Consider the following 17,533-nt stretch of genomic DNA (forward strand, 5'->3'; position numbering starts at 1 on the left):
AGTCCAGCCAGCACCACCATGCTCGCCCTGGAGGCCACACAGTAAGTTGGACCCCCTAAGCCTGCCCTCAGGACCCCCACCCTGCACCACCCCTCGGACCTCTCTGCCCAGCCTCACCCTCCACTGGCTTTGCAGGTGGGTGGGATGAGAGGGGTCTGCTCTGTCTCTTGCCCTTGTCTCTCCATTTCCTGGGGACATGGGTCAATGTCCCCTCCCAAGTGTCCCTTCCAGTTGTCACTGCCTCACAGTGTGTCTTTCTGGGTATCTGCTCTGCCCCTTGCTCTCTGGCTTTGTGTCTTTACAGTTCTCAGTCCAGCTGCTTCTGTCTCCTCCCATCTCCCTGCTGTTCACTGTGTCACCCTATCACTCCATCCCCGGGGTTCACAAAATGCTTCTGCCTCCTTCCCACACCTTCTTCCTCCTCCCACCTCTCCTCACTGTCCCCTCACTGGGTCCCCCCACCCTGTTTTCCATCCCTACCCAGACTTATTGTTCCTCTGGTCCAGGGTGGGTCCATTTAGCAGACTCGCCTACCAAGGCCCCTCCATACCCCACCCCCACCCGCTAGTGCCCACACCTCCCTCGGGGGACTTTCTCCCCCTCACTTTCCCTGCCCCCCCCCAGTGTCTGTCTATGCAAATCCCTGGGAGAGGGGACATTTGCCTGGCCCTCACCCCCCACTTCCTGTCCTAGTGGGGGAGTGGGGGTGAATGTGGTAGGGCTGGTCTCACACCGGGACACCCAGCAGACGGCAGAGCTGCGGTGGTCACAGCTGCCACCGCCTCCCCCATCAGCCCCCAACCACTTTGAGACTCAGGTGGCTGAGGGCGGCCCTGACTATGTCCCTGTGTCTCTCCCCCGCCAGGCTCGAGGGACCACACTTCAGCTGTCTGGTGAGTCTGGGGCCCCTGGAGGCCAGTGTGGGACAGGGACCCACAGGGCCCACTGTGACCACCTCTGGAGAGGTCACTTGCTTCCTGCCTCATTTTCCTCTTCCTCTTCTACTTTTTGGTATCTCCCTGACCCCATCCCTACCACAGACCTATTTCTGATGTCTGTGTTTCTCTCTTTCTCTCTCTCTCTCTCTCTCTTGCTCTTTCTCCCTCTCTCTCCTTCCCCCTCTCCCTCTCTCAAGTTCTGAGACCATTTGTCATGACTGACTTTGAGTGTTTCGCTATCTCACATTTGGGATTTTTCTCCTTTCCTTTCCTTCTTTGTGTGTTCTGTTTATTTTTTTATTTTGTAATATTGCAGACCAACACCCCCGAACCCACAACACAGGCTGTGAGATAAGATCTCTCCCTTGTGGTTGAAAGAAAGTCACTTTTAAATTGTGTTAGTTTTTTTTGTTGGTGGTTTTTTTGTCTGTCTGTTTGCTTTTTGAGACAGTGTCTATGTAGCCCAGGTTGGCCTTGAACTTGTGATCCTCCTGCTTCTGCCTCCAGAGTGCTGGGATTACAAGTGTGCACCACCATGCACGACCTTGGTTTTACAAATTGAGATTAACTCACACATCAACAATCCAGAATTCCCTCCTGTCCCTTCCCAAGCAAACCCACCCCACCCTCAATACTTCACACCATCGATTTGTTTTACTTTTTACTGAGCTTTATATAAAGAATAAATCACATGGTGGGTCCATTTTGAGGCTTTCCCTCAACAGTGTATGTTAGGTGCCTGGCCTTGTCTTTGCTGCATAGTACTCCACTTGCTGGCTATCTCTTAGCTTGTTTATCTGTCTTCTTGTTGATGGACACCTAGGCTGCTTTCAGTCTGGGTCTACAAAGAAAGCTGTCCCAATTATTCTTCGTCCTAGCTACTCTGAGGACACAGGTTTTCAGCTTTTAGTGGCATGTTGCATGGGGACATCATCTTTTGTCTCTACCAGCCTTCAGGGGCTAAAGCAATACACGATTCCTGGGATGAACATGGGGGTGGATTAGAGAAATACTGAGACTCCACCTCTGCTGAACACTGCCACCTCCTCACCTTTCACCCCCCAGTCCCAGCCTCTTCCAGGCAGGTGATGCTGGGGACTTCTGCTGTACCTCCCCCTGGGCTCTGTGATGTACCAGCTGTGTACATACACTCGTGAGGGTCCTCAGGAGCCCCAGCATGGCAGGAACTGGCTGTTGTGTGTCCCTCTGGTGCTGTGTCTGTCTCTGGTGCCTAGTCTCTTTCCTTCCCTCCCTCCCTCTCTCTCTCTGTCTCTCTCTCTCTCTCTCTCTCTCTCTCTCTCTCTCTCTCTCTCTCTTTGACAGGGTCTCCATATATAGCCCAGGCTGTCCTCAAACTTGCAATCCTTCTGCCTCAGTCTCCCGAGTGCTGGGATGACAGGTGTACACTGCTATGCCTGGCTCCTGTCTGTTTCTATCTCTGTGTTCTCACTAGCCTCTCTCCTCTGTCCCCTGGCTATGTTAGGGTCTCCCTGAGGGTCCAGGGTGGGAGTGGGAACTGCCCAAAGCTTGGGATGACCCTCTTCTCACCCCAGCAGTACCCAGATGGCGTCTTCTATGACCTGGACAGCTGCAAGCACTCCGGCTATCCTGACTCACAGGGGACTCCAGGTGAGTGACCTCAGCTTGGCCCCCACCTGGCCTTGGGCCCATTTCACTGATGGTTTGCTGAGGCCCAAGGGAGGCCTCACCCAGCACAGCAGAGAAGGGTGGCTCAAGCCTCCAAACTTCCTTCCCTTCCCTCTCCCACCCATCTGCTCCCCATGCAAATCTTGGGGTCAGAAATTTGCACAGCCCACAATGGCCCCTCTGTGACGGGGACTTTGAGTGGGAGGGGGCCTTGGTTGGATCTCCTGGCTTCTGACCCTGTCCTCTTCTCCAGACTCTGTGTGGGGCTGGACAGAGGCTCCACCTGTCCCCACCACCCCATATGAAGCCTTTGATCCAGCCTCAGCTGCTTTTGGCCACCCCCAGGCTGTTCAGCTCTGCTATGGACCTGCCACCTACAGCCCAGTGGGGACCCTTGACCCCAGCCTGGAGGCCCCAGGGCCTGGCCTCCCTGCATATCCCACAGAGGACTTCACCAGCCAGGTGAGGAGCAGGGAAAAGCTAAAATCAAAGCCAACCATTTCAAGGGGATTTCCTAGGGGGCCTGGCTCCAAGTTCAGCAAACTGGTGCCCACTGCAATCGCACACGTCCTTTCAGGGCCATGCAGGGTTGAGTGACAAAGTCATCGTATCCACGTTCCTATGGAGCCACACGCTGGCCTTTCTGTGTGCTGGATGAACTTTAGTAGGGGGGCTGAGGTGTCCCTTGGCCACATCATGGAGATATGGACCAAGGCCAGTGTCCATGCTGTGAACAATGATGGAGACCAGAGCTGAGCATGTTAGTGCATGTGTATAATCCCAGCACTTGAGAGGCAGAAGCAGGAGGATCACAAGTTTGAGGCCAGCCTGGGTTATATAGCAAGACCCTGTCTCAAACAAACAAACAAAAAGATAGAGACCAGAGTGGGGAGAGTACAGAAGAAGAGAAAGTAGAGGAAGATGAGATGGAGGGAAAGAAGGGGTCCACACATGTACAGGTGACCCTGGCCTTCTGCAGACTCCAGGCCCCCTGGCATATGCTCCGTACCCCAGCCCTGTGCTGTCGGAGGAGGAAGATTTGTTGCTGGACAGTCCTGCTCTGGAGGTCTCAGACAGCGAGTCAGATGAGGCCCTCATGGCTGGCTCAGAGGAGAGGGGATCCGAGGCAGGTAGGTGGGCGTGAGGAGGTGATGGGATCACCAACCCGAGGTATGTAGGGGAGGAGCAGGCTGAAGGAGCCATGGCTTCCCAAGTACCTACTGTATCCTCCAGCTCTGAGGGAAGTTTCCAGATCCATGTCACCTGCTGGCTGTGTGACCTTGGGCAAATGCCTCATCCTCTCTGTGCCTTGGTTTCCAGTCTGCACAATGGGGATGGGAGCGGGTAGTGAATGGTTAAATGGGATAATTGGTGCTTGGCACAGAGTGAGCACTCAGGAAGTGGACATTTTCACCATCATTACTGACATGATAGCAGCAAAAGGAATCACAATACCCACCCTTAACTAGTCAAGCTTGGTAGTGTACTCCTGTAGTGCCAGTCACTCTGGAGGCAGACACAGGAGGATCTCCAGTTCCAGACCAAACTGGGGCAAAGTTACTGAGACCCTATCTCAAAAAAACTCCAAAATATAAAAACCAAAAGGATCTGGGCACCCGTGGCTCACGCCTGTAATCCCCCTACTTGGAAGGCTGAGATCAGAAGGATCTTGGCTCCAGGCCAGCCTGGGAAAATAGTTCCTGAGACCATCTCCAAAATAACCGGAGCAAAACGATAGAGCACCTGCTTTACCAGTGCGAAGCTGGCACTGAGTTCAAAACCCAGTGCCACCAAAAAAAAAAAAAAAAGGAAACGTTGGTGGGGGAGGCTGGGGGCGTGGCTCCAGTGGTAGAATGCTTGCCTGGCTTCCATCTCAGTACCGCAAACCTTGCCCATTTGCTTGACATCTCTTATACCCAGTTGGGATCAAGGGTTATTTTTGCTGTTGGGCCTCGTTTTCGAATCTGCGAAATGGGTCATCATCCCTCCCTAAACCCCAGAAGCTTATAACAGAAACACACAGATAAGCAAATTGCAGGACCACGTGGGGACCAGCAGAGCTGCACCCCCGCCCATCTTGACAATTAGAGCAGGGGAGGCGTGGCGGAGGCGGGGGCCTGGGCGGAGCCACGCCCCCTCGACGGAGCCGCGCCCCTTTCTAACTGGGCTTCCCACGCCGCTGCAGGGGCGCGCAAGAAGCTGCGGTTGTACCAGTTCCTGTTGGGGCTCCTGACGCGCGGCGACATGCGCGAGTGCGTGTGGTGGGTGGAGCCCGGCGCCGGCGTCTTCCAGTTCTCCTCGAAGCACAAGGAGCTCCTGGCGCGCCGCTGGGGGCAGCAGAAGGGCAACCGCAAGCGCATGACCTACCAGAAGCTGGCGCGGGCGCTGCGCAACTACGCCAAGACCGGCGAGATCCGCAAGGTCAAGCGCAAGCTCACCTATCAGTTCGACAGCGCGCTGCTGCCGGCCGCCCGCCGCGCCTGAGCCCACCTGAGCCCACCTGAGCCCTCGTGGGGGGAGGGCAGGGGGCTCTCAGGGGCTCTGCATCCCTCCCCGGGAGCCCAGCTGGGCGTCCCTGCGTCTTAGGTCATAGGACCCATGGATCCTTGTATTTGGGGGTGGGGGCTGTCACAATCCCTAAACCCTGCCACTCTAGGATTCCCCCAGTTGTGTCTCTGGGATCCTTTGTTATGTGCAGGGTCCCCAGGATCCTCATGCTTTGGGTCACAGGACCCGCAGACTACTCTCCTGTGTGTTGGGGACATGGCAGTCTTTCTAGAATCCCAAACTTTGCTCTTGTGGTATCTGAGGTTCCCTTCCCCCTCCCCATCCAGGCCAGGCACCTGTCCGATCACTTGTGTGTCTGCGAATTCTCCATCTCATCTGCCTGGGGTGGGAGGAACCCACAGATCACCCCACCAGGAGGGGACGCTGCTGCAACCCTAACCTGGGGGAGGGGGAGTAGGCGCGACTCTCTGGGATTCTCTTCATGTGAATTCTTGGCAGATCTGAGATCTCCTACGTCTGGGGCCTTCTGGGAACCCTTTGTCTCAGTTCTCTGTGTCCACTCATGACTCTTGTCACATCTGTTCCCCTCCCCCCCAGATCTCTGTCATCTTTGAGTCCCCTTATTTTCTGGAACCACTCTTGCCTTTACTCTTTTCTATGACTGAAATTCTCCAGTCACAACTAGGGCTCCTTTGGGATCCTTTTGTCATATCTGAAATGACTCGTCAAGTCTGAGGTGGGGTGAAGTTTCAGTGAATCTTAGTTTGGGTCCCTTTTGGGTATCTTTGTCCAATCTGGAATGTCTCCGTCACATCTGAGGCCCCCGGGTCCCTTCAGGGCTCACCAGCAGCTCCAAGTTCTCAGGGGGACCCAGCCATTTTGAGGCCCCCCATTTTGGGGGTCATTCACTGAGGACTGCCACTGCACTGATTTCTAGGTAACCATAGCAAATTCTCCCCCCCCACACACCATGTCATTTATGATCAAAGGTCTAAAGCTGTCCATCCCCACCCCCTGCCGGGCACAGTTGGTCCCTCTTGGTGTTTTAATACACTGAGGTGGAAAATCTGAATTAACAGCCGACCTTTCAAACTAAGGAAATTTTACATAATCCAGATTTCTGACTCCCCCTGAAACTTTGGTTGACCCTGTGACAGTGGGCCAACTTTAGGGTGTGGAGAGCCTGAAGCAGGACAGTGTCTCCACCTCCCATTGTAATGGGGAATTTGTTCTCCAGTCTGTCCCTGTCCCTGCCATGCCTGGTGTCTCACCCCAGTGCCTTTTCTTCACTGCCTGTTTGGTCCCAAGCACTCGTGTATCAATCCGTGTAAATCCAGCTGGAGCTGAAGCTGGCATGAACTATGGGAGCTCTCCGTGGGACCCCAGGAGTCAGAGGTCCAAGGCTTTAAGCCTGGATGGGTTAGGTGATCCAGGCCTCAGTTGGAACTCTTGAGAAAGGGGGAGAAGAGGAGGTGGACATCAAAAAGCCCTTACAGCTCGGTTGAGCCTGGAACACATCTGAAAACTAGTCTCGTGGGTCGCCAGGGGGAGGAGGAAGGAGCATCAGGACCCAGAGGGGCGAGAGGTGCGCGTGGGGCTGGTCCTAGGCTGGGGCTTGCCCTCAAGAGAAGGGGAAAAGAGGGAGGAGTGCAAAATGTCCTCTCCAGGGTCTTCTTCTACACAGATATTTTCTGTAAAGCTATCATCATTGCTCTAAATATGGAACAAAATAAAATAAAACAAGAAATCAAGGCTACGAATGTCCTGGGACCCTTTATCAGAGACTGATTGCAACCTGCCCCTCCAGGGAGACCGCTGATCCTGGGACCATAGGAACAGCGACAGGGGAGGTGAGAGGTATCAAAGAGCCAATTACAGTCATGCCTGGCTGAGTCTTGAATGCTGAAATAAGGGGCTAGAGATGCAGGCACGGGGGTTTCCTTTAATCTTTGTGTCTCTCTGGCTTCTAGCCACTTAGCGATTTTTCCGTCCCCTCACCCACGGTTCTGGGGTTTGAACCCAGGACCTCCAGCTTGCTAGATAGGGCTCTACAGCTTGGGCCAGCCTCTCCCCCGCCCCACTTCTTTACTTTTCCTTCCATCTGGGACTGTATCGCCCTCACTCTAGGTCATTGTCATCCTCTGGATTGAGCCCTCGGGCTGGCGGCGAGAGGCGCGTGGCTCCAGATGGCAGGGCCCCCTTGGAACCCACCGCTGCCCAATTTTCTCTGGCTAACGTGGAACGGTGTGGTAGTCTGCCTGGTAACTCATGACGTAACAAAAAAGAGTACCATTTTATTGGCCTGACTCTCCCCGGGGGCGGGGAAGTTTCCGGCTCTTAGGGGGTTTTGGAAAAGGGGGAGGTGGGAGACCCGCAGGAAGAAAAAGGGGACGGACCTATCTTCCCTCACACAGGGGCCCTCACCCTGCGTTACTTCCCAGGCGTCCCTGCGTTAACCTCAATTTCACCCTACCCCTCCCTTTCACCTTGCCCTTCTGGTGGGGCAGGAGACCACACCTGGTCTCCCTAAGCCACGCCCCTCCAAAGCCACGCCCTACCCCTCCTTCCCGGCTCCCCGCCTCGCGCTGGGCCATCACGCCCATTAGGAAAGTCACAGGTCCCCTTTCTGGGAAGGACGCCAACGTCCGGGCAGCCCTCCAGGGCCTTCCCAGCCTCCCCTCCGTCCCCGCCGGGGACACGGCCCCCTTCCCCACGTCCGGTGCCCGCCGCGCCCACTCTGGGAACAGTCGCGGACAACCTGCTGGCCAAGGTCCCAGGGGGCAGGGGCCAGTCCGGGTCCCAGGTGGCCGTGGCCTCAGGCTTTCGGGTCTGCGATGTCCAGGGGGCGGGCCTCGGAGTCCCAGAGCCCCAGTGCCCTCCCTGGGGTACAGCGATCTCCTCCCCGCCTTCTCCCCCCTCCCCTTCCCCCCGCCCCCGTCCTGCCTACGCTGGGAAACCGGACCCTCCCTCCGGGCTCTGGTTTCCCGAAAAGTCCTGACTTGCAGATGCTAAGAATGGCTTTCGAGACCTGTCTGTCCCCGCCCCCTTTGCCCAAAGTCTGGCTCGCAGCCCTTACCCACCTGCCTCACCTCCCAGGACCCAGGTGTTTGGACCCTCCTCCTCCTCCCCCTTTCTCCAGCACCCAAGGAACTGCGCCCCCAGACTCAGTACTCTGATGAACCCATCGTCCGCTCTTCCAGAGGCCCTGCTGTCCCCGCCTGCGCACCTCCTCCCCCCTCAGACTCAGGTGTCCGATCCCCCCCCCCCAGCCTGTTCTCTCTGAAGACCTGGCATTCAACCATCTGTGTCTAGCTGTTATTTCTCGCCCCTTAGAGCACGCGGGTGGAATGTGGGGCGGCCCTCCGATGCCTCCCGGAGCCTCCTGGGAGTCTCCGTACTCCTTATAGGACTCCCTCTGGAGACCCACCTGTCCTCCCTTAGGTCCTGAGGCTGCGCTCCGAGGAGCAGCGGGAGGAGGTCCGCCGACATGCCTGAGGCCAAATCAGGTGACTTCTTAAGAGTAGCTGGGGTCCTCTTTACTGAGTTGGGGACTTAGGGCTCTTCTTTTTGTGGATTGGGAGAAACCCTGTGAAGATGGGGTTCCCTTAGTGTGGCATGGGGGCCCCACATTTGTGTAAGATAGGATGCTTTCCTGCATGGCGAGGAGGGATCCTTTCTCCGTGTGGAGGGCTTTCATTCCTGGGTAGGTGGAGGGGACCTCCTACCTTTGCAAAGTGGGGTGTTCCCTTTGCTCTGTAGGGAGGGGTGCTTTTCTTGGCAGCAGACTGAGGGACCCATGGCTGGTGGAAATGGGGATACTCTGATTTAAATTGGCATCCCCTTTTCTTGATGGGGATGCCGTCTTGCGGGTCCAGAGTCTTGACATGGGATGGGATCCTCTCTACTTGGGGGCGGATGTCCTTTAGGTAGGGGTTTGGGCCAATTCACTGAGTGAAAACTGGGGGCTTTTGCTGTGGGATATGCAGTGTCTGTGTATATAGAGAGTGGGGGTTCCAGTCTGCATGGAGACACAGGAATTGTCCAAACAAAGAGAACCCCTTTTCTGTGAGAATTGGGGCTCTCCTGTGTAGGAATTTCAGGGTCTCCTCTGTATAGGCTTTTTCTTGTGAAACCAGGTGATGCCTGGCACCTGCTAAGCAAGTGCTCTGCCACTGAGCTATGCCTCCAGCCCCCACCCCCAATCCCTTGTTCATGTGGAGTTTTGGGGGGCCCCTCTTTGATGGAAGTGGACCATTACTTTATATGGGGATGAAGTCACAGTGGGTCCCCTCCTCCTGGGGTGGGTGGTCCCCTAGTATCCTCTGGCTAATCAGACTGTAGGGTGTGGACCTGCTTTGCTGAGGATGTGCCCCCATGGGCCAGGGGCCAGTAGCACAGGGGAGACTGCTGTGGTCAGCATGAGTGTCCAGTTTCCAGCCCAAGGGAAGAGCTAATTATACCCCCAGAACCTGAAAGGTCAGGGCCTGGTGGCCTGGGTGCCTGGGACTTGGCCACTGGGGTAGAAGAAACTTGATCTCACAGAGTCAGGATGAGAGATAAATTTACATCCAGAGTGGGGGTCTGGACCCCTGGATCTGAGGGAGAAGTACTGGGGACTAAACCCTGGGTCTGAGGGAGGAGGACCAGGGTCTGAAGCCCTGGGTCCTGGGAGAGAAGAGTGCCGAGTGTGTGCGCTCAACTGTGAACATCTCTTACCTCCCAGCAGCTAAAAAGGCCCCCAAAGGCAAAGATGAGGCCAAAGCCCCCCCTAAAGAGGTTCCTGCAGAACCCCCCAAAGGTGAGATAGCGCTCCCTGGGACTGAGCTGGCATCCTGTCTCCTTCCTGCTCCCCTCTGAGCTCACCCCTGCTTTCACCCTGCTCTCACTCCTTTGGGTGTCCCGACCCAGGGCCAGAGCAGATGTACCCTCCCTGGCTCCCTAGCACGCAGACACGGCTTCAAGCTCCCATGAGCTTTCTCCTTCACCACCAAGTTCTGCCCCCCAAATTTTCCCATCTATCTTTAAACTTCTCCTTCCCCAATGGTCCATTCAGGACCATCCTGTCCACCACCCTTCTGGCCACAGATGGGGAAACTGAGCCCCAAAGGGCTAAGGGAGCCTAGTCAAGGTCACACAGCCACCTAGACAATATGTGGTCTTTCCCCAGTCATGAACAGCCACTCTCCTCCCAGGACCTTGTGATTCTGAGCAGAGGGTCCCTGACTGGCTCTAAGCCCCTTCCCCAGACTGGCCCTCTGCTGCTCCAGTCTACCTCTGATATCCTATCCTTTCTCCTGTGCAGAAGCCCCACCCCCACCTGAGGACCAGTCCCCCACTGCTGAGGAGCCCACCGGCATTTTCCTGAAAAAGCCGGACTCTGTAGCAGTGGAAGCTGGTGAGCGACCAGGGAGGAAGGCTGGACCCCTGGGTCTGAGGGGGGACACTGGACCTAGGTCCATGGGTCTGAGGGAGGAAAGCTGAGTCTAAACCTTGGGTCTAAGGGAAGAGGCCTGGGTCTGGACCCCTGGGTCTGAGGGAGGAGGCTGGAACTGGACCCCTGGGTCTGAGGGAGGAGGGCTGGGCCTGGACTCTGGGTCTGAGGGAGGAGGGCTGGGCCTGGACCCCTGGGTCCAGTCGAGGAGACACTGGGATCCCAAGCTCACAGCCCCCCTCTGCAGAGTCTTGGGATTCCTGAGAAGCTATTCCCTTGCCCCTACCCAGGAAAGGACACTGTGATTGTGGCCAAGGTGAATGGGAAGGAGCTCCCTGGCAAGCCGACCATCAAGTGGTTCAAGGGCAAGTGGCAGGAGCTGGGCAGCAAGAGCGGGGCACGATTTTCCTTCAAGGAGTCCCACGACTCTGCCAGCAATGTGAGCACCAGGGGACGTCTGGTGGGAGAGGAAGGGAGGGGGCGAGTGGCCAGAAGAGGCAGTTCAGGCCGTGCTTCTCAGAAGGTCAGCAGCCTGAGGGACACTGTGGTCAGAGTCCCCTAGATGGAGCTGGCAACCTCAGGATATAGCTTGGGGCGGGTGTGGTGCACTTGACCCTGGCCATGTACTGCCCCAGAAACATATTAGGGGGTTGTTCAGACAAGAGACTGAGCTGCTGAGGCCCCATTCTAGGCCTTCATTGGCCCCTGCTGTGGGTTGGGGCTTGGGGATAGCTGTGATAAGTCATGGGCACCCACACGCCTGGCCCTGGCCCCCAGGTGTACACCGTGGAACTGCACATTGGAAAGGTGGTACTGGGGGACCGTGGGGATTACCGCCTGGAGGTCAAAGCCAAGGACGCCTGTGACAGCTGTGGCTTCAGCATCGATGTGGAGGGTGCGCTGACGGGGGTGGGGGTGGGATGAAGGGTTCTGGGCCTGAGGGTCAGGGGTGGCTGCACCAACCAGGTGTAGGGTAAGTGTACAGGTGTGGGGGTGAGGCAGGCACAGGAGGAGTTTGAGACTTGAGGGTCAGGATATTCAGAATTGGGGAGACATCTACAGGCCTAGAGCAGGAGGGGGTATCGATTTGGGGGTAAAAGTGTTCAGGATATTGGGGTGCGCTTGCAAAGGCTCAGGAGGCAAGTTAGGGTCCAGGTTTGAGAAAGTAGATTAGAAGATTGGGGCCTAGCATGGTGGTACACGTGTATCATTTCAGCTACTCAGGAAGCAGAGGCAGGAGGATAGCGGTCTGAAAAACAAACTAAAGCAAAAGGCTGAGCGTAAGCCAGGTGCTGGTGACTCACGTCTATAATCCTTGCTGTTTGAAAGGCTGAGATGGGGAGGATTAGGGGCAAATAGTTTTCAAGACCCCCATCTCCAAAATAACCAGAGCAAAATGAACTGGAGGTGTGTCTCAAGCAATGTTTGCAAGTGCAAAGCCCTGAGTTCAAACCCTAATCCCACCAAAAAATAAATAAATCAATAAAATAAGGACATAATAAAAAAGACTGAGGGTTTGGCTCAAGTGGTAGAGAGCTTGCCTAGCAAGCACAAGGCCCTGAGTTCAAACCCCACCACTTCCAAAACAAAACAAGCAAATAATCCCCCCTCCTTCAAACAAAAACCAACCAACCAACCAACAAAAAGAACTGGGTCTTAGCTTAGGTCTCACCTCCAACTCACCTTTCCTTCCCCCATGGCCTTTTCCCCAGCTCCCCGTCAGGATGCCTCTGGACAGAGCCTCGAAAGCTTCAAGCGCTCGTAAGTGACCCTGGACCCTGGGGAAGGGCATCGTGTTGCCAGGGTTAAGAGAGGTGGTAGAAAGGAGGGTTCTGAAAGGGAGGGAGTGGGGACCCTTGAATGAATCTCCATTGGGCTCAAACCTCCTTTCATGGGCACAGGGGCGAAGGGAAGTCAGAGGATGCAGGCGAGCTGGATTTTAGTGGCCTGTTGAAAAAGAGGTGAGTCCACTGCACCGGCCCAGAGAGGGGGGACGAGGGCATGGGGGAGGGATGGTGGGTGAAGCTCTGGTGCCCCATTTCTCCACAAAGTCACCCCTGGATTCTCTGCTCACCCCTCTATGATCTCCTCCATCTCTTCATCCCTACCCAACCCAACCAGCCACCTACCCACCCACCCATCCCTTGTGCACCCACCCATCAATCCATCCCCTTGTTCTCCAGCCATCTCACTACCTATGCATCCATCAACAGACCCATATACCCACCTGTCTGCCCGCTCACCAATCCTCTCCTCACCAGTCCATCCACCCATCTGCCATGACATTCAACCACCTTTCGTTAATCCATCCTTTCACCCTCCACCCACCCACTGCATCTGTGGATGATGCACCTGTCTACCCACCTCTCCACCATCTAACTATCCTTACGTCCATCCACCTTTCCATCTGTCTGTCCATCAGCACCTGCCCCTCTCTCCTGAGCAAATCCTGCATCCCATTCACCCACCTGCTTAGTGACCCACCGTCCTAGATCAGCGTACCTTCATCAACTGTTCATCTCTTCATACACATGCTTCCCCCTCGCTGCTCTCTATTAAGATTGGATGATATGCCGGGTGCAGGTGGCTCATACCTGTAATCCCAGCTACTCAGGAGGCAGAGATCAGGAGGATGTGGTTCGAAGCCAGCCCAGACAAGTAATTCATGAGACCCTATCTCAAAACACCCTTCACAGAAAAGGGCTGGTGGAGTGGCTCAAGGTGTAGGCCCTGAGTTCAAACCCCAGTACCACAAAAAAAAAAAAAAGAAGAAGAAGAAGAAGAAGAAAGCAAAAAAAAAAGATTGGATAGATGAAAAGGATTGCTCTGTAGGTCAGAAATGACTGGGTGGTGGCAGTTTCAGAATGTTCTACATAATGTTTGTCCACTCACTCATTTTTCCATTGTCTGCTGGTCATCTTTCCTCATAAGGAGGTCCTGACAGCTCCACTCACTAATCCGTCCCTCTGTGTGTCTTCCATCAGCTAACCACTTCGATTTATGACCCAACGCTCTGCTCAGCCATTTCTGACTAGTCCTCCCACCCGTCTTCTCACCCACCCACCCACGGCTCTGTATTTTAATCCAATATCCATGCCTCCAAATTCCCCCACATCTACCCCTGTTTCTCATTCTCTCACATCAAACATCTCCTGAGGCCACCTGTCTACCAGGCACGGGGCTGAGATTTCAAGGGCTGAGAGCGGCTCCATGGGGTGCTGGCTGTTGAGTCCCGCAGAGCCTTGGGGAGGTGGATTGGGCCCAAGAACGTGGGCCCAGAGTGAGACTGTTTGGTGAGATCAGAGGAAGTGTTCCCAGGGGCCTACGAGAGCCCAGGGCAGGGCAAGGCACTGCTTTCAGGACAGGACTACCTCATAGGGAAGCAATTTTGGTACTAGGTTTTGTAGGGTGGGAAGGGAAGGAGGAGAGGGGGCATGAGGCAGGGAGACATTTTCACAAGGAGTGGGAGGCAGGACAGAGACCGGAGTGTTAAGCACAAGGCATATAACTTAGCTTGGATGGTTGCTGGTGGTGGTGATAGGTGGGGTCGGTCCAAGATTGCTAGGCTGAGGAGCTGGGGATTCTTCCCGAGGGCAATAGGGAGCCACAGCAGATTTCTGAACAAGAAAGAGAGGGTTTCTGATGTGGATGTTGGAATTACCCCTTGGGGGCTATGTGGGGAACAGACTGGAAGGGAAATGACCAGAAGTCAGGAGGCCCAGGAGAAGGCTGAGGCAGGTGGGAAAGAATAAGGCCTAGAGGAAGCAGGTGACTTCAGTGAGTCACACAGCAAGCCAGCCAAGGAGGCAAAGGGAGACCCTCACCTCCTCACTCCTGGTGTCCCTGCCTGTCCCCTGCCTTCAGGGAGGTGGTGGAGGAGGAGAAGAAGAAGAAAAAGAAAGATGACGATGATTTGGGCATCCCACCAGAGATCTGGGAACTCTTGAAAGGGGCAAAGAAGAGCGAGTACGAGAAAATCGCCTTCCAGTATGGCATCACTGACCTCCGGGGCATGCTGAAGAGGCTCAAGAAGGCCAAGGTTGAGGTCAAGAAGAGTGCAGGTCAGTGCTGGCCCCAGGGAGATGGGCCCTGCCCAGGAGACCCTAGTGCTGGGGACATCTGCACCCTGGATCTATCCTCTGGAGGTCTCAGTCTGAGGAGTGATCTCCCGTGTTCGTAGGAGGTCCTTGACCTTGGAGAGCCCAGGGTCTGGGAGGTTGGCTTGGCCATGGCAGTGAGGGACTCTCCTCTCCATCTCTTGGGTCTCTCTCAATTTCCAGCCTTCACGAAGAAGCTGGACCCGGCCTACCAGGTGGACAGGGGTAACAAGATCAAGTTGGTGGTAGAGATCAGTGATCCAGACCTTCCACTTAAGTGGTTCAAGAATGGCCAGGAGATAAAGCCAAGCAGCAAGTATGCACGGGCACTTGCTGTGTGTGTGTGTGTGTGTGTGTGTGTGTGTGTGTGTGTGTGTGTGTATCCAGAGAGAGCAACCTTTTAATTTGTTTTGTCAGTATTGGGGTTTGAACTCAGAGACTCATGCTAACTAGGCAGGTGCTCTACCTCTTGAGCCACTCTGCCAGCCCTTTTTTGTGTTGCATATTTTTGAGATAGGGTCTCAAGAACTATTTGCCGGGGCTGGCTTCAAAGCACGATCATCCTGATCTCTGCCTCCTGAGTAGCTGGGATTACAGGCGTGAGCCGCCAGCACCCAGTCAAGGCGAAGTGGTTAATGTGAGTTAAGGTATAGGTAAAGTTGCCATAACAAGAGAGTCCCTCAACTACATTTAAGTTAGAGAGGAGTATTTCTCCAGCCAATTGAGGCTAGTGAGCTAGCTCTCCTCTGAGATTATTTGGGGATCCAGGATCTGTTATTGTTATATTGTTAGCCACACAGTCTCATGTGGCACTGTATTATTGAGTTGTGGGCACATTTGTGTTCCAGCTGACAGGAAAGAGGAGAAAGTCCATTGCCAGTCATAGTAGTGCACACCTGTAATCCTACGTATTGGAAGGCAGAGGCAGGAGTCTAGTTCAAGACTAGACTGGGCAAGGTTGGTGAGACCCTATCTCAAAATAGAACACAAACAAAAGGGCAGGGGGGAGCATAGCTCAAGTGGTAGAGCAGTTGCCTAGCAAGTGTGAGGCCCTAGATTCAAAGTCCAATATAGGAAGGGAGGAAAGGAGAGAGGGAAGGAGGGAACAAGGGGGAAGGAAGGAAGGAAGGAGGGGAGGGAAGAGAGAGGGAGGGGAGGGAAGGAAGGAATGGTGGGAGGGAAGGGAAGAAGGAAGGAAGAGGAGGGAAGGGAGGAAGGAGGGGAGGGAGGAGGGAAAGAAGTAGGGAAGGAAGGAGGAAGGGAGGGAGGAAGGAAGGAAGGAAGGAAAGAGGGAAGGGAGGAAAGAAGGAAGGGAGGAGGGGAGGCAGGAGGGAAGGGAGGAGGAAGGGAGAGAGAGAGGAAGGAAGGAAGGAAGGAGGGAACAAAGGAGGGAGGGAAGGGAGGAGGGGACCTTCTATTGCCTTGGGCACAATTGACCAAGCTGGCGACTGGCTGCGCTGTGCTGGTGCTGAGCGGGCCTCTTCCCAGGTATGTGTTTGAGAACGTGGGCAAGAAGCGGATTCTCACCATCAACAAGTGCACGCTGGCCGATGACGCGGCGTACGAGGTGGCCGTCAAGGACGAGAAGTGCTTCACCGAGCTCTTTGTCAAAGGTGAGGCAGGATTCTGGCCAGAGCGTGGGAGGGCGTACACGGTCCCACACTGCTGACCTCCTGTCCCCTCACCACACAGAGCCTCCAGTCCTGATCGTCACACCCCTGGAGGACCAGCAAGTGTTTGTGGGTGACCGCGTGGAAATGGTGGTAGAGGTGTCGGAAGAAGGTGCCCAGGTCATGTGGTAAATGTCTTTCATTGGTCCCCAGTCTGCACACAGGTGCCCAAGCTTTTTGCTTCAGCCCTGATCTTTATGGAAACTGAGACCACCCCCCCCAGGAGGTAGGCAGCAGGAGACCCCAGCCTCCTGAGAGGACTTCTGACCTCTACACTCTACCCTCCTCTTCAGACTTCTCCTGTTCCATGCTGTTTTATTAAATATTTGTATACTCCTTCTATCCATCCATCCATCCATCCATCCATCCACCTAACCATCTAAACACCTACTCGTTCATCCATCATCCATCCTTCCACCCACCTATCCATTTAGAATAAATACTCAATCAGTCATCTGTCCTTTGGCTCATCCACCTGTGACACACTCGTTCATCATCCATCGTTCACCTCCCATCCATCCATCCATCCATCCTTCCATCCATCCATCATCCATCCATCCATGCTTCATTCATCCATCCATTCTTCCATCCATTCATCATCTATATCATCCATCCTTCTATCCATCCATCATCCACCCATCCTTCCATCCATCCATCTATCCATCCTTCTATCTATCCATCATCCATCCATCCTTCCATCCATCCATCTATCCATCCTTCTATCCATCCATCATCCACCCATCCTTCCATCCACCCATCCTTCCATCCATCCATCCATTCTTCCATCCATCCATCATCCACCCATCATTCCATCCATCCATCTATCCATCCATCATCCATCCATCCATGCTTCATTCATCCATCCATTCTTCCATCCATTCATCATCTATATCATCCATCCTTCTATCCATCCATCATCCACCCATCCTTCCATCCATCCATCCATCCATCATCCATCCATCCTTCCATCCATCCATCTATCCATCCTTCTATCCATCCATCATCCACCCATCCTTCCATCCATCCATCCATCCATCCTTCCATCCGTCATTCATCCATCCTTCCATCCACCCATCCATCCATCCATCCATCCTTCCATCCATCCTTCCATCCATCCATCTATCCATTCTTCCATCCATCCATCATCCACCCATCCTTCCATCCATCCATCTATCCGTCATCCATCCATCCATCCATCCATCCTTTCCTCCATCTCCCATCCATTTATCATCCACCCATCCC

At 54.6% G+C, this 17,533-nt stretch overlaps 2 protein-coding genes across 8 annotated transcripts in view; both read left to right on the plus strand.

Moving 5' to 3' along the window:
• Nucleotides 1-8,556, plus strand: Spib (Spi-B transcription factor). 5 transcript variants are annotated; one of them, XM_074058042.1, is made up of 8 exons: nucleotides 1-41; nucleotides 866-893; nucleotides 2,495-2,567; nucleotides 2,839-3,047; nucleotides 3,565-3,715; nucleotides 4,771-7,354; nucleotides 8,190-8,340; nucleotides 8,427-8,556. In XM_074058042.1, the coding sequence occupies exons 1-6, from the start codon at nucleotides 19-21 to the stop codon at nucleotides 5,067-5,069; spliced, it is 783 nt and encodes a 260-aa protein (XP_073914143.1). In that variant the 5' UTR covers nucleotides 1-18; the 3' UTR covers nucleotides 5,070-7,354; nucleotides 8,190-8,340; nucleotides 8,427-8,556. The 5 variants fall into 5 exon arrangements, with proteins under 5 accessions (XP_073914143.1, XP_020015620.2, XP_073914140.1 ...); XM_020160031.2 differs by having other exon boundaries at nucleotides 12-41; nucleotides 2,492-2,567; XM_074058039.1 differs by lacking the exon at nucleotides 1-41 and having other exon boundaries at nucleotides 702-893; nucleotides 2,492-2,567.
• Nucleotides 8,441-17,533, plus strand: part of Mybpc2 (myosin binding protein C2) — a 24,825-nt gene continuing 15,732 nt past the window's right edge. Inside the window, exons 1-11 of one of the 3 annotated variants that reach the window (XM_020160022.2) lie at nucleotides 8,441-8,599; nucleotides 9,817-9,891; nucleotides 10,396-10,488; nucleotides 10,815-10,963; nucleotides 11,302-11,419; nucleotides 12,237-12,285; nucleotides 12,426-12,485; nucleotides 14,389-14,585; nucleotides 14,805-14,937; nucleotides 16,110-16,234; nucleotides 16,314-16,419. In XM_020160022.2, the coding sequence (XP_020015611.2) occupies nucleotides 8,581-8,599; nucleotides 9,817-9,891; nucleotides 10,396-10,488; nucleotides 10,815-10,963; nucleotides 11,302-11,419; nucleotides 12,237-12,285; nucleotides 12,426-12,485; nucleotides 14,389-14,585; nucleotides 14,805-14,937; nucleotides 16,110-16,234; nucleotides 16,314-16,419 (1,124 nt within the window). In that variant the 5' untranslated portion in view covers nucleotides 8,441-8,580. The remainder of the gene's footprint in view (nucleotides 8,600-9,816; nucleotides 9,892-10,395; nucleotides 10,489-10,814; nucleotides 10,964-11,301; nucleotides 11,420-12,236; nucleotides 12,286-12,425; nucleotides 12,486-14,388; nucleotides 14,586-14,804; nucleotides 14,938-16,109; nucleotides 16,235-16,313; nucleotides 16,420-17,533) is intronic. The other 2 variants (XM_074058030.1, XM_074058031.1) reach the window with 2 other exon arrangements.

This window comes from Castor canadensis, chromosome 16, assembly GCF_047511655.1.
Source record: "Castor canadensis chromosome 16, mCasCan1.hap1v2, whole genome shotgun sequence".
NCBI classification, from domain to species: domain Eukaryota; kingdom Metazoa; phylum Chordata; class Mammalia; order Rodentia; family Castoridae; genus Castor; species Castor canadensis.

What these genes read in the sequence shown, in the direction of transcription:
- Spib (XM_074058039.1), top strand. Translation starts at nt 840, where the DNA reads ATGTCCCTGTGTCTCTCCCCCGCCAGGCTCGAGGGACCACACTTCAGC. An exon ending in GACCACACTTCAGCTGTCTG is followed by an intron (nt 894 to 2,491) that starts GTGAGTCTGGGG and finishes TTCTCACCCCAG; the next exon opens with CAGTACCCAGATGGCGTCTT. An exon ending in TGACTCACAGGGGACTCCAG is followed by an intron (nt 2,568 to 2,838) that starts GTGAGTGACCTC and finishes CCTCTTCTCCAG; the next exon opens with ACTCTGTGTGGGGCTGGACA.